Consider the following 12,363-nt stretch of genomic DNA (forward strand, 5'->3'; position numbering starts at 1 on the left):
TTTCTTTACATTTTTATCCTGATTTTTTTTCTTTTTTATCCTGGATTTTTTCATCCTTGCCCATGTGGCTATAGAGTTTCAAGAAAATACACTTCAAAATTTTCTCTGATTGTCTAATACTTTTATGTACAAAATAAGCACTATATATCTTCGTAGTTATAGCCTATAACTTTTGCATATCAATTATGGAGTGTGTATATTGGAACTTCCTTATCTACTACAGTTTTCATTTATGGAATTCACTCAAAAACAAGTAACAGTAAAAATATATGCACTATATGAATCAATTTCAATACACATGAATCCCTTTGACATTTGCATATTTTTTAAATTATGAAATGAATGTACATAATGGAAAATTGATCTTTCCTCTCTGATAAACATAGAATAATATGTGCAGTTATAGCAATTATGGTTAGTAATAGACATCGCTTCGCTTCTTACTTTTTTTTGGCTTTTTTTTTCTTTGCTATGATGGATGAGACATGATTGACAGATGTGCTTCTTCCACACTCAATTAAGATGGCTCATCCTGTCAAAAAATAAGCAAAAAGTGTTTTGAGTCTTTACACAGGAGAATATTCAGTTTGTTGTTGTTTTGGCTTGTATCTGGTAGAAAGCTGGGATCAGACCGTGTCCTGGATTTGTTTTATTTTATCTGGTTTTACTGATCTTTTATCTCTGTTTTCATAAAGGATAGAAACAAGTGTAAATCAGGAAAATCAGCTAATTTTCCATATTAAAAACACCACAGCTTATGCACATGCAGAGCCTACTTCAAGTAAATAAATATTTATTCATTAGGACCAGCCAGATTGCACAAGACATGGCTATGTCCAGCATTGGTGGATGTACAAAGACCCTCAGATAAGGTGGATGCTTTTCATGTATCTCTGAGACTTTTTCACACTCCTGGATATTTTTACCTATTGCTATCTAGTTTAAAAAGCATTTGGTAAAGTGGTTTATGTTTATGCACAAGATGCAGATAGGTAAATCTAAGAGTAGGAAGAAAGAGAAATACCCACTTTATTCTGTAAAACACAATATCTGTAATTACAGACCCACAGGACAATTTCAGTGTGTGTAATACTTCAGAGACATGTGGCCATGACATAGGAAGGTTATTTTAAATCAGAGTGACTGAATTAGAGAGTCTTTTAAATAGAAAGTAATAGGGAAAATAGATCATATAGATTGGTGAAACAAAAAAATGGGTGAGACCTACAAGAATGTTGAACAGGAGTTTCACCCCCAAAGTGCTAAGCCCTCTGAGGGCATTCAACTGACAGGCATTTTTATAATCTATGACATGAGAAATTCCTAACAACTGCTATCATAGTAGGATGTTGCATCACAGACACTCTAGCAACAGAGTTAATCCTAAACCCCAGGAATATTAAATTATTATATTCAGTTTCAGCAAAATAAACTTTGCAATAGTGAGGCCCACAAGCATATTAACAGCTATTAAACAAATAATGTTAAAAGCCCAGATAAAATGCATGCTATAGCTGAAGAAGGCAAAGTGGTTCAAAGCCCCTGACTGACTTAAGAAGGAAACTTAAGACTGTCGCAAGGAAAAAAATGGCATTTTAATAAATGGAGAGCTTGTCTATATGGAAAAAATAGAAAAGTTTTCAAAACATATTAATTCAAATGTTGGCAGGAACTTCAAAAACCTAAAGCAAAAATTTGAACGTGTCTTTTAAAGAGCACTCTAACCTATAAAAATTTATTTACATCTATCAATGTCTGGAAGCAGGGAAGAGGTGGGAATGCTTGATGGTGAAAGTGCAAAATGTGCACTCCAAAAGGGTTTGAGAGAAGCCTAGTGAATTCTTTGTATTTGACAAAGGCCAGAAGGACCTCACAGGATGGAAAGAGGGAAAAGGTGGCAGATAAGCTTCAGTGTAAAGTAATACTCCAGGGAGAAATAGCCTCATACAACGGAATTCAACCATCAGTTACAATTCAGGAAAGAAGATTTGGAACAATTATTGACAGTTCTCTGAAGTCATTGTCTCAATCTACAGTCACAGCAAAGCATAGCAAAAAATCTTGCTGGGCGTGATCAGGAAAAGTATGAGGAAGAAGGCAGAGGACATGATTTCCCTGCTACATAAAACCAAGGTGGGCTCATACATTGGTTATTGTGCACAGTTTTGGACCTTGTATCTTAAGGAGAGTTAGAGAAGCTACAGAGAATAACAAATATTATGTGAACTGCCTAGCCTACATATAAGGAGATATTTAAAGGCCTAAAATGTCCCCTTTAAAGAGGCGAAATTGGAAGGAAATGTAATTAAGATTTAGAAAATTGTTGCAGAGGAAGAGAAATGGAAAATCACTTCCCTAAATTCTGTAGTGAGGAACAGACACTCGGGGGGACATGATAAAAATAAACAGAGAAATACCTGGAAGAATCCAGACTGCTTTCTTTCAGAGAAAGCAGAGAACACCTAGAGCTTCCTTCCCCAATGGCTAGGGAGTCAGGTCATCTCTTAGTAGGTTAAGAAAAATTAGGCATGTCACAGACACCATATTCCTAAGTGAATGATCAATGAGTCATTCAGGGAAATACAGTTTATCATGTCTGATTAGACATTTCTGCTTGCTAAAGGGAGGATGCATGGGACACAGATTTTGCTAAAGTGGCTTTCCCTCTATCGCTACTATAGACAGAATATTGGGGCAGACAGGGCAGTGGTCTGATCCAGTATGACCCTGCTTTCTATTATTGTCTCATAATTAGATCTATTTTTATTATTTTTTTCTCTTCTCCTTGTGCTCCTAACAAAATAATTTCAAGGCAAAAACCCCCCATTTTTATAATTTTGAACTCCTTTTGAATTATTTTGGATAAAACCAGCTTTCTGAAAGGTGAACCCAAGTTTTCTCTGTTCAGTTCTCAAGATATTTTATATATATTCAATCAACCAAAAGTAAAAGTTAAAAAGTTTTGGGAAGAAAATTATTAAACAAAATGGATACATGATTATATTAACTGCAAAAAATAGTGTAATAATTTTACCTAATAGAAAAGTACACTTTATGTATAGTTTTGTTAAGCATCAAATAGAAATATATCTGGATCAGTCATCTAAAGGTCTCAATATAAATCTCATGCTTTTCTATGGCATCAGTACTATTGAGATTTTACCCACTGTAAAATTATTTTTTCAAAATCTGGATTCAGGATGCATTAAAACCATATGCATATTATATTCTGTATGTAAAATACTTTGTTTTAAAACATGAATTAGCTTCTAAAGCATTTATTTACAGTCTTTTTTACTCTCTCCATCTTTTATTTTTTTATTTCATTCTAAACCCTTGGCCATGTGGCTCTTGCTTATTAAAAAACCTTCAATTTTGACCTGAGAATAGTGTTGTCCTATCATTAAATGAATGGAAGCATGCCTCTTGAAAGCATCTTTCTTTTGTGGTGCAATATATGTCTTTAAATTCCTTTCTTGTCCCTTTCTTTTCTCCCCTTACCTCCCCCTCTAATCACGACAGTGGATTTGAATTAGTTCTCAAAAGAATTATTCCACTTTATAATTACCTTTTTGATACACAGCAAAACTTCACTTAAATAAAAATAAGTCTACACTTCACAATTTTTTGCATTGAATCTCTTTTATAGAAATAGATTTGAAAGATTAGTTAGAAATATTTTTTTATTTCTAATCATCATTTCCAAGGCAATATAATGGGGTAATGGAAAATAGTCCTTTCTGATGGAAAATTTAAAAAAAATCCTAGCTTCCAAAATGCACTACTAGATTTTTTTTCTTTTAAGAAACAGTTTTGAACAGACATATTTTTTGCCAAAATGTGTTACCTTAGAACTTTTTCAAGCTATGGATTGTGAATTTGGAAATAATATAATGAAATATGTAGAAAGTTGGGCTTTCTTAGACAGGATAACCTCACTCCCAAAGACAGATGTCAGTGTGGACCCACATATTTGGATATGGAAGTAGCATGCCTTGAGCAAAGTGCCTTTCTAGGTCACTTGTTAAGAGTCCAGATTTCAGAACAATTCCCTGCCAGAAGAACAAGTGAACTGTGCCATGCCAAGGTGGACTCTCTTAAGGGACAGTCATTTTCTTCCCAGTACAAACAATATTTACTACACCATGACATTCAGAGAACAGGAAACACCGAGAAGAAATAATAAATTATTGCACTCTAATAAATGTAGCGGATTTGGTATGACATTGTTTGAACTAAGAACTCTTAATAAAATCCAGCCTTATAAGAGATGCATAACTAGAAATCTTAATATTCTTTCCCTTTTTTTTCCTTGATTGTTAAATTGCCATGCTATGCTAGAAAAATCAATAAGTACTTATACTTACTGTAAACATAGTTTAGTAAAAATAAATCCGGAAAATCACCATTCTGTGCTCCTGTTAGAAGTATGTATTTTCCATTCACTTACATCTCCATGGAAATTAATACTTGTATTTAACTTTTATTTGCCTGAAGCATATGTTTTAGAGATGCCTCAAGCCTTTATTTTAAAACATAATGAGGTGGAAGATCAACATTTAGCAGTTTTATAGCAACTTATTCTCAGTAGTCAAGTTGAACCTTTTCTCTTGCTGGATATATCTGGATTTGGGGAATTCTGGTGGTTATTTTTGTAGTAACTATCTCTGGGAGTTAAATACTCAATTTTTAATAGTTCTTGTGAAAATAACTCTGCACTGCCATTATCTCTCTCTCAATTTTTTTGTTGATTATGTAAACCTGAGAACACTCGTGGAGCCATCAAGAATTCTGGAACTTCTTACAGCAAAGAATTCACATTGATTATTGCTTTTAATAGCTAGAAACAGATCGATAATCCATAAATTTGTCTAATAATTTTTAACCCTTATATACTATGTTTTCAGCATTATCATGTGAAAAATATATATATGATGTAATAATTGTTTTGAAAAAAATTCTGTCCTAAAAATTCTGTTAAGTGTTACTTAGATTTAACTTACTGTGAAGTATTTTAGCTAGTACTTAAGTCATGTTATAGTTTACATTTTTTGACATGCTTTGTAGTAAACAGATTCTAGAACTTGACACAATGTCTCAGTTTCCACTAACCATAAAAAGAGAAATAATCATCTGTCTTGGTAAGTCATAGTGTTAGTCACGGTTCCATCTCCAAACACTTAAGGATAGAATTAGGAATTTTTTCCAAAGCATTCCCATGAGAATTCATGTTGATAGCTTGTCCATTACAATTTTTAAATCTTTTCCAAGTTCGTTGCCTGTTAACAACATGTAAACTCAAAGGATTCCATGTGAGGTCAAAATGGAGAAAGTCCGTGCTTCGCAAAAAAACCCGACAAACTCAGAATAAGAAACTCCTACTGAAAGGTACCCCTCCTGCTTTACTCCTAGGAGGTCAGATGTAAGAAAATTCAAAAGATATTTGGATGAGAATAAAGTGTGTCAGACAAGTGAAGACTTGATAGAAACTCTATACAAATAATTAAAATTGCATAATTTTTATGTTATTAAATAATTTCTTTTCTTTGCATTGAACCTTATGAAAGTCATCTATGTTTTGAAAGATGAGCTGGGAAGGGGAGCATTGGTATGCTGAAAAGTGTTAGTACTGGACGTGCCTTATGCATGTGAGGAAGGTTTGGCAATAAGCAGAGCACCTCAGCTGAAGTCAATAAGGGTGGGGCATTTTGGGATATTTTGGTAACAGTGCAAGCAGCAAAACCCTTCAGAACCAGAAGATGAGAAGGTAGGCTCTCAGGAGCAGTTTCTGTCCTGGTTTCCTTGTCTGTATGTGGCTGTAGCCCTGGTTTGACTGAAGCTGCCCTTGAATAGAACAAACAAAACAGAAAGGGGAAAAGGGCAATGATGGCCACAGGAAAGCTAGGCATCACAGCAGCGTTTGGACAGGTTACTTGCTCTGACAGGACAAAAATAAAAAAGTTTTACAGCCTACAAATACCCAGGTATGGTGAGTTCCCTTTGTCTGGCTGCCACACATCCACACAGCCACTCCTGCACCCCTCCAGCTAATTGAGAGAGAGAGAGGAAATAAGAAGAGAAGCTTGCAGGTCAAGATTAGGACTGGAAGATCAGTCATGGTCACCAATTATTGTCACTCAGCGTAGGAAAGAATAATTTAAATTACTGCTAATGAAAAACTAAAAGACTTTCTTTCCAACCTGCCAGAAAACATGTTTCTGCAGAGTCTCCTCTCAAGGGGCTGCAGCTCCTGACAGGATTATGGTCCAGCATGGGCTCTCCCATGGCCTGAAACCTCCTTCAGGGCACATCTACCTGCTGGTCACACATGTGGCAGTGTGGATACCTGCTCCTATGTGATCCTTTGAGGACTAGAAGGTGCCAATCTGCTTCACAATGGTCTTCTTGAGGAACTTCCCAGGGATCCCTGGTGGACACTGCCTCCCTGTCCTTCTTCTCTGACCTTTCAAACTGCAAGGGGTTTTTCACACTCTTTCCCCACTCCTGTCTCTGATGCTTTTCCTGCACATTTTTGTACACTTTGTAATCACATTGCAGCTGTCCTGGCCTTGGGCTCAGCCACACTCCACACGTGGTGGGCGGTTGGATCCGGCTGGAACTGGCTGGAACTGGAATTGGCTGTGTCAGCCCCGGCCTCCTCTCACAGAGTGCCCCCCGCCACCCTGCAGCCCCCCACCCACTGCAAGCAAAACCTTGCCAAATGAATCTATTTTAACAGCTCTTTTAACCCGAGTTATTTCAGTTTCTTGTGTCAAACGAAGCCGTGTGCCAGGCCTGCAGCAGGGTGTTCTGCCTGGGCCGGAGCACAGCGGGGCGGTGAGGCCGGGAGGTGTACGAGACTGAAAGTCCCGTACAATGAGACTTTGAGTACTCTCAGAGGAAACGTTAAAATGAAAGTAGGGTGTGGAGAGTTTAGTTCAAGCATGGCTTAAAGAAAAAGGCCATGAAGCCATGCAATTGAGAGAAAAGTAACAGGTAGTTGTGAAGCAGTTCCAAAGCAGTTCTCAGCCTGATTTCTATAAACAATTAGACTCTCTCAGGCATCATTGTATAAACAATAAGGCTCTCAGGCAGTCTTCCCATAACAAGCGAAACACCTTCTCTGGGAAAAGATGGCACCCTGGGAAAAGATATGGAAGTTTTGGGAACCTTTCATATCACAGTGGGAACACTGGTTTTATTTTGTGTAAACAATCAACGATATTGTAAAACAAAAGGTGTGGTTAGAGTTTTCTCTGTTAGCCTATCATAAACCTGGATTTTGGAATATGCATGAAGTTCGTTAACACTATTATTTAAACTGGCTGATTGATCAATAAAGCGAGTCCGATGCATCACAGGATGGTCGTTCTCCCCTCATTTCAACAGTAGTGCTTGAAAAAAAAGAAGAAATCTGAGAGAACAGTCATTAAAAGGAGTACTGGACGTTTGTAGAAAGTCCTGAGGAAGGAAACAAGTTGAGGGCCAAAGCTGTCGCTGTTATTGCCCCATGACCTCTCAGTGTTATGACTGCTCAGTGGGCTTTGGAAGTCGCAGCATGTTCTCTCCTTTTGAAATGGAATAATTCTGCTGAGAAATCCAACTCAGAGCTGAAAGTAATTTTGTGCCTTCTGGGAGGAGTTTCATTTTGGTATTATTTTCTTTGTGGTGGCTTATTTTTGGTTGGCTGGTTTTTTGGTGTTTGGGTGCTTTTTTGTGTGTGTGTGGCTTTGGTTCTTTTTTTTTTTTAAACATTTATTGCTAGCAAATTGTTGGTAGAAGTTGCACAAATTCTTAAGAGGTTTACTGTCAGATCAAGATTTTGTCTCTGGAGCTTAAAAATTATGCATTTTTAAATTCCCATTCAAATTAAAGTTCCAAATTTAGGAAAGATTGAAAAGACCTCATGAAAATAAGAAGTTAGAAATTAAATAGAAATAAGTCGGTAATTGTGACACTCCTATATATCAACAAATTTGTGTTTTGGAAAAGCTAAAATGACCCATCTTTGTGAATGTTGTTTTTGTAGTTTTCATTTTTCTTAGTTATTCAGAGGCAATTTTCCTTATCTGATCACTTCTAAGCAAGGAAAGATTAAAATTATATATCATTAGGTTGGGAACTGGGCAGCTGAGGTGACCAAGAAAGTATTTTTCTCCTACTGTACTGAAGAAGAGAGGCAATGTTTCTAGGACTGTGAGTCCCAATTGATGCTCCAATCTGGCAGCTGCCTGGTTAGGGATCATAGTTAAGATTCAATCTCCTATTATGTAAAGGAAGACAAAATGAAATAACATTGGTGTTTCAATGAAGTTGTCTTCAGATAATCAGGGTAGCTGGGAATGTTCTGCAGAGCCAGCTATTATGATGTCATGCTGTACAATCAGTCTCTGGTGGGATCTAAGTAAGGCAAAACTTGGTAACAGTTGTCTTGTAACTTCAATTTGTCATCTCATGTTCTTGTTCTTTAGACTAAAAAGCATTTGGTGGTAGTGTGGTAGCTCATCAACTTTATTCCAAAGTTATTTGTGGCATTTTTAGCATAGTTCTGCCTTCATGCTGACACAATTTTCTTCCATAAGTTAAGAGCAGGGCAGACTAGCATGTCTCTGGTAATAATGTACTCTGGTTTTTTGCAAGTCTAATGACAAACTTTTAACTGCAGCACATCAGAATGTACTGGAAAGTGATAGGTGTGATTTCTTTCCTACAAACTTTCTGATGCTTATCTTACTGTAAAATCTTAAAACAATACATTTCACAGGAGAAAATAAGAGTTTTGTGTTGTTCAAAACTTGGTACAACTGTGATAGTGTAATGAACCAAAGCTGTGAACTTTGGGCTGAGGTTTGAATTTATCCTTAGTTACTTTGATGATTTCAGTATTTTTTGGAATTTAACTTTTGAATCATAATTAAGTAAAAATTTTATCCATTAATTAATGTAGATTTAATTTATTCTTCTAATGAGAATAAATAAATTTCGGGTCTGTAGTGTGGAATACAAGTGAATACAAATTAAGAAGATTGGACAAGCTAATGGAATAGAAAAAAAATCAGAGAGTTGGAACTAAAAATTGAGATTTTTTTTTAAACAAAAAAGAACACTACTGTCTGCCAAAAAAAAAAAAAAAAAAAAAGTAATTAATATAGCAAAAGATTACTTCTAGAACCTAGACACAAATTTTGGCAGTCTGAAAGGCTATCTCTATCTTCCTGTGGGATATATAATTCAATTAGCTTATGTAATGCTCACTAATAAATCATCCTATATACACCCAGCTGGAGAGCTTATAGGTAAATAAGTTGTTTTCTCACAATTCCCCATGGACATCTGCATTTACATTCTGTCAAAGCTACTGTATTACCTGCAGGAAATGTGAGTGCCCTTGGATATCCTTAAAGAATTAAACCTTCTAAAGTTACAGGAGTGTGAAAATAAATTTAAAATACTGGATTTAGCCAGGCTATTTGGGTTGCAGCTGCAAAATACAACTCCTTTGGGATATAGGTAAAAACTAGGTTTCTGTGATCAAGTACAAACACATATTTCTTGCACTGTCTGTTGCACTAACTAAACTCTCCTGTAATTCTGGAGAAATATTAACTTGCTGCTAATTTGTGTGGTTTAAATTTGATGATTTTTACATTAACCTTATCAGAGGAAATTGTTATTATGTGAACACATAAACATGTTTCTATTTGCAATATTAGGCATTAATTGATGAGAAAACATTTATCAGGAAATACTGATAAAAGGCTTGTGTGCATTCATTTATATAAGTAATTCTTTACTCTGTCCATAATTGCCTTACTAATGTGTTTCTTTTACAGCAGTAGGCCCTAATGTAAAAAATTAGAAGGAATAATTGTAAGACTGTGGCTCAAAAACATGCTTGAAAATTTTAATCATGATTGGGATTGGATACTTTTGGTTGTAAGACTGCTTATATAAAGCTATATTTGCATCTCTGCAAGGTTAATGAGAAGGAACAAGTATAGTGAGTGTGAGCTGTAATCAAAGCAACTCTATATAGCAAAAAATTGTATCAAATTAGAGACTTCTGTTTATCAGACAACAAAAAAGTCCAATACTTTTTCTAATCTCCAGATTCAGTCTCTTGCACTTGTTGAGCTGAATGAGTAACTAATGTGTTTTAAAGGTGTGTAACCGCTGTATTATTATTTCTCTTCTCAGGAATGTGAATCTGCTCCCTGCATTAACGGAGGTTCTTGTCAAGATGCCACCAATGCATTTGTTTGTGTTTGCCCAAGTGGCTACACTGGCAGGTTTTGTGAAGTGGATGTTGATGTTTGCAGAGAGTCCACACTGAGCTCAGTTCTTTGCTACAATGGAGGTGTATGTGTTGATGGACCTGGAAGAAGCTTTCATTGCAGGTTAGTATGAATGCTGTCATATAATTGCTTAAATTAATACACATTGACTTGTTAATATTTCAGGGCAGTACGGATACCATGTGCTCTATATGAACTCAAAGGGATTTAGTGTTCAATCTAGTGGTCAAAAATATTGTTATCTTAAACTATTCATTGCTTAACATCAGATTCTTCTTTCTGAAAAGTTATCTTCTAGTGCTTTTCAGAATCATGTGTGGAAATGTCTAACATAAAGTGACCCTAAAATATTTAAAATTATTATATTATTGTTATGTATGTACTCGTGTGTGATGGTGGTCACAAGGGTTTTCAGGTGAAGAGAGACAAGAATGTTGATTCCATAATCAGAAGGCTTGATTTATTATTTTATGATATATATATAACATTATAACTATACTAAAAAGAAATAGAAGGAAAAGTTCTCAGAAGGCTGGCTAAGCTAAGAATAGAAAAGAATGAATAACAAAGTTCTGTGTCCCGGCAGAGAGCTAGAGCAGCTCTGCCGTGAGTGGTCAGTAAATCCAAACATCCACAGGAGACCAATCACGGATCCACCTGTTGCATTCCACAGCAGCAGATAACCATTGTTTACATTCGTTGCTGAAACTTCTCAGCTTCAGCAGGAAAAAATCCTAAGAAAGGATTTTAATGAAAAGATGTCTGCGACACTCTTTTCTTTGAAACTCAAAGGGAAAATGAACTTGGAATCAAATTTAGATGAAAGGTAATTTACATGCTATGTGTGCACAGACACATATCCAAAACAACGTCCTAAGATCCATCATCATTATTCTCCAGCTGTTAGACTTCTGCCTAAAAGCATGTAGTTTTATACCTTATATACTTGTAATATAGTTTTAAAATTAGGCTACTTTATAAACTGTTTATATTACTATGTCAAATCTTTAGATCTAAGTCCCTTTTCAATTGCTACATTTGTAGAAATATTAAATACTAAGAACTTATTTTATAAGCATTCTTAAGAGAGAAACTAGATATCTACTGCTGTAAATTTAAATATTCTAGATCCCTCTGAGTACCTTACTCCAGTGGATCAACTGCAGCACTCAGCTTGGTTTTATAGGCAAACTGGCTGACCGTGCCCTTAATCCCCCAATCTATGTCATTGATGAAGATATTAAATAGTGTTTATATCCTGACAACTCAAAAAATATTATTACTTAGCTTAGACCTTACAATACGTGCTAAAGTAATTCACACTCTCTTGATTCTGCAATGGGCTACTTCCTGCACAAAGACTTCTCTTGGGACTCCGATGCCTCATAACCTGTTTTGCTCATTATTGTTTGATGGCCATTTTGAAAATTCAATCCTGTGCATTCTCTTGTTTCTTCTTTTCTAGCTCATTTTCACTTTAGGCTCCTTTTTTTAAGCTTAAGTACTGCAGCACCCTTTCATCTTTCACAGACGAATCCTCTGAATTACATTGTTTATATTTCTTTCCTCTTCTGCATGAGATTTTACACCAAACATTGTAAGAATATTTACCTTGTACTTGCTTCTGAGCCCAGCATTAACCATCAGGAGGACTTCATGGAACCAGATTCAGGGAACTTGAAAGGAATTATAATCATAATTTTTAGTGCTGCCAATATTACAAAGGTTTCATGAGTGTTATAATAGTACAGTAAGGTAGGGGTATGTAAGATATGGTTGTGATCCCACAACAAGAAGCGACATATTTGATATAAGTCTCCTCTGAGGGGGTCCAGGGAAAGGACTTTTTCAGCTGATTTCCTTTCCTATATTGATATGCTTTAGAAAACAGACATAATTCCCTTTCTTCATTAGGTGCTACAATTCCAAATACTGTCTACAAATAGAAGTAAGAAACATGAAAAGATCATAAAGCCAGGTTTGCTACTGTGCTGTGAATGTTACAGTATGAACCCTACTCCTTTTGTATCCTTCCATTCACATGTTCTAAGCAGTCTGAACAATGCTC

At 35.8% G+C, this 12,363-nt stretch overlaps 1 protein-coding gene across 1 annotated transcript in view; it reads left to right on the plus strand.

The window, feature by feature from the left end:
- The window catches only part of EYS (eyes shut homolog), a 701,217-nt gene that overhangs the window by 299,454 nt on the left and 389,400 nt on the right, over positions 1-12,363 (plus strand). Inside the window, exon 29 of the mRNA XM_058021581.1 lies at positions 10,198-10,397. Within this exon, the coding sequence (XP_057877564.1) occupies positions 10,198-10,397 (200 nt within the window). The remainder of the gene's footprint in view (positions 1-10,197; positions 10,398-12,363) is intronic.

The sequence above is a fragment of the Melospiza georgiana genome, chromosome 3, assembly GCF_028018845.1.
Source record: "Melospiza georgiana isolate bMelGeo1 chromosome 3, bMelGeo1.pri, whole genome shotgun sequence".
NCBI classification, from domain to species: domain Eukaryota; kingdom Metazoa; phylum Chordata; class Aves; order Passeriformes; family Passerellidae; genus Melospiza; species Melospiza georgiana.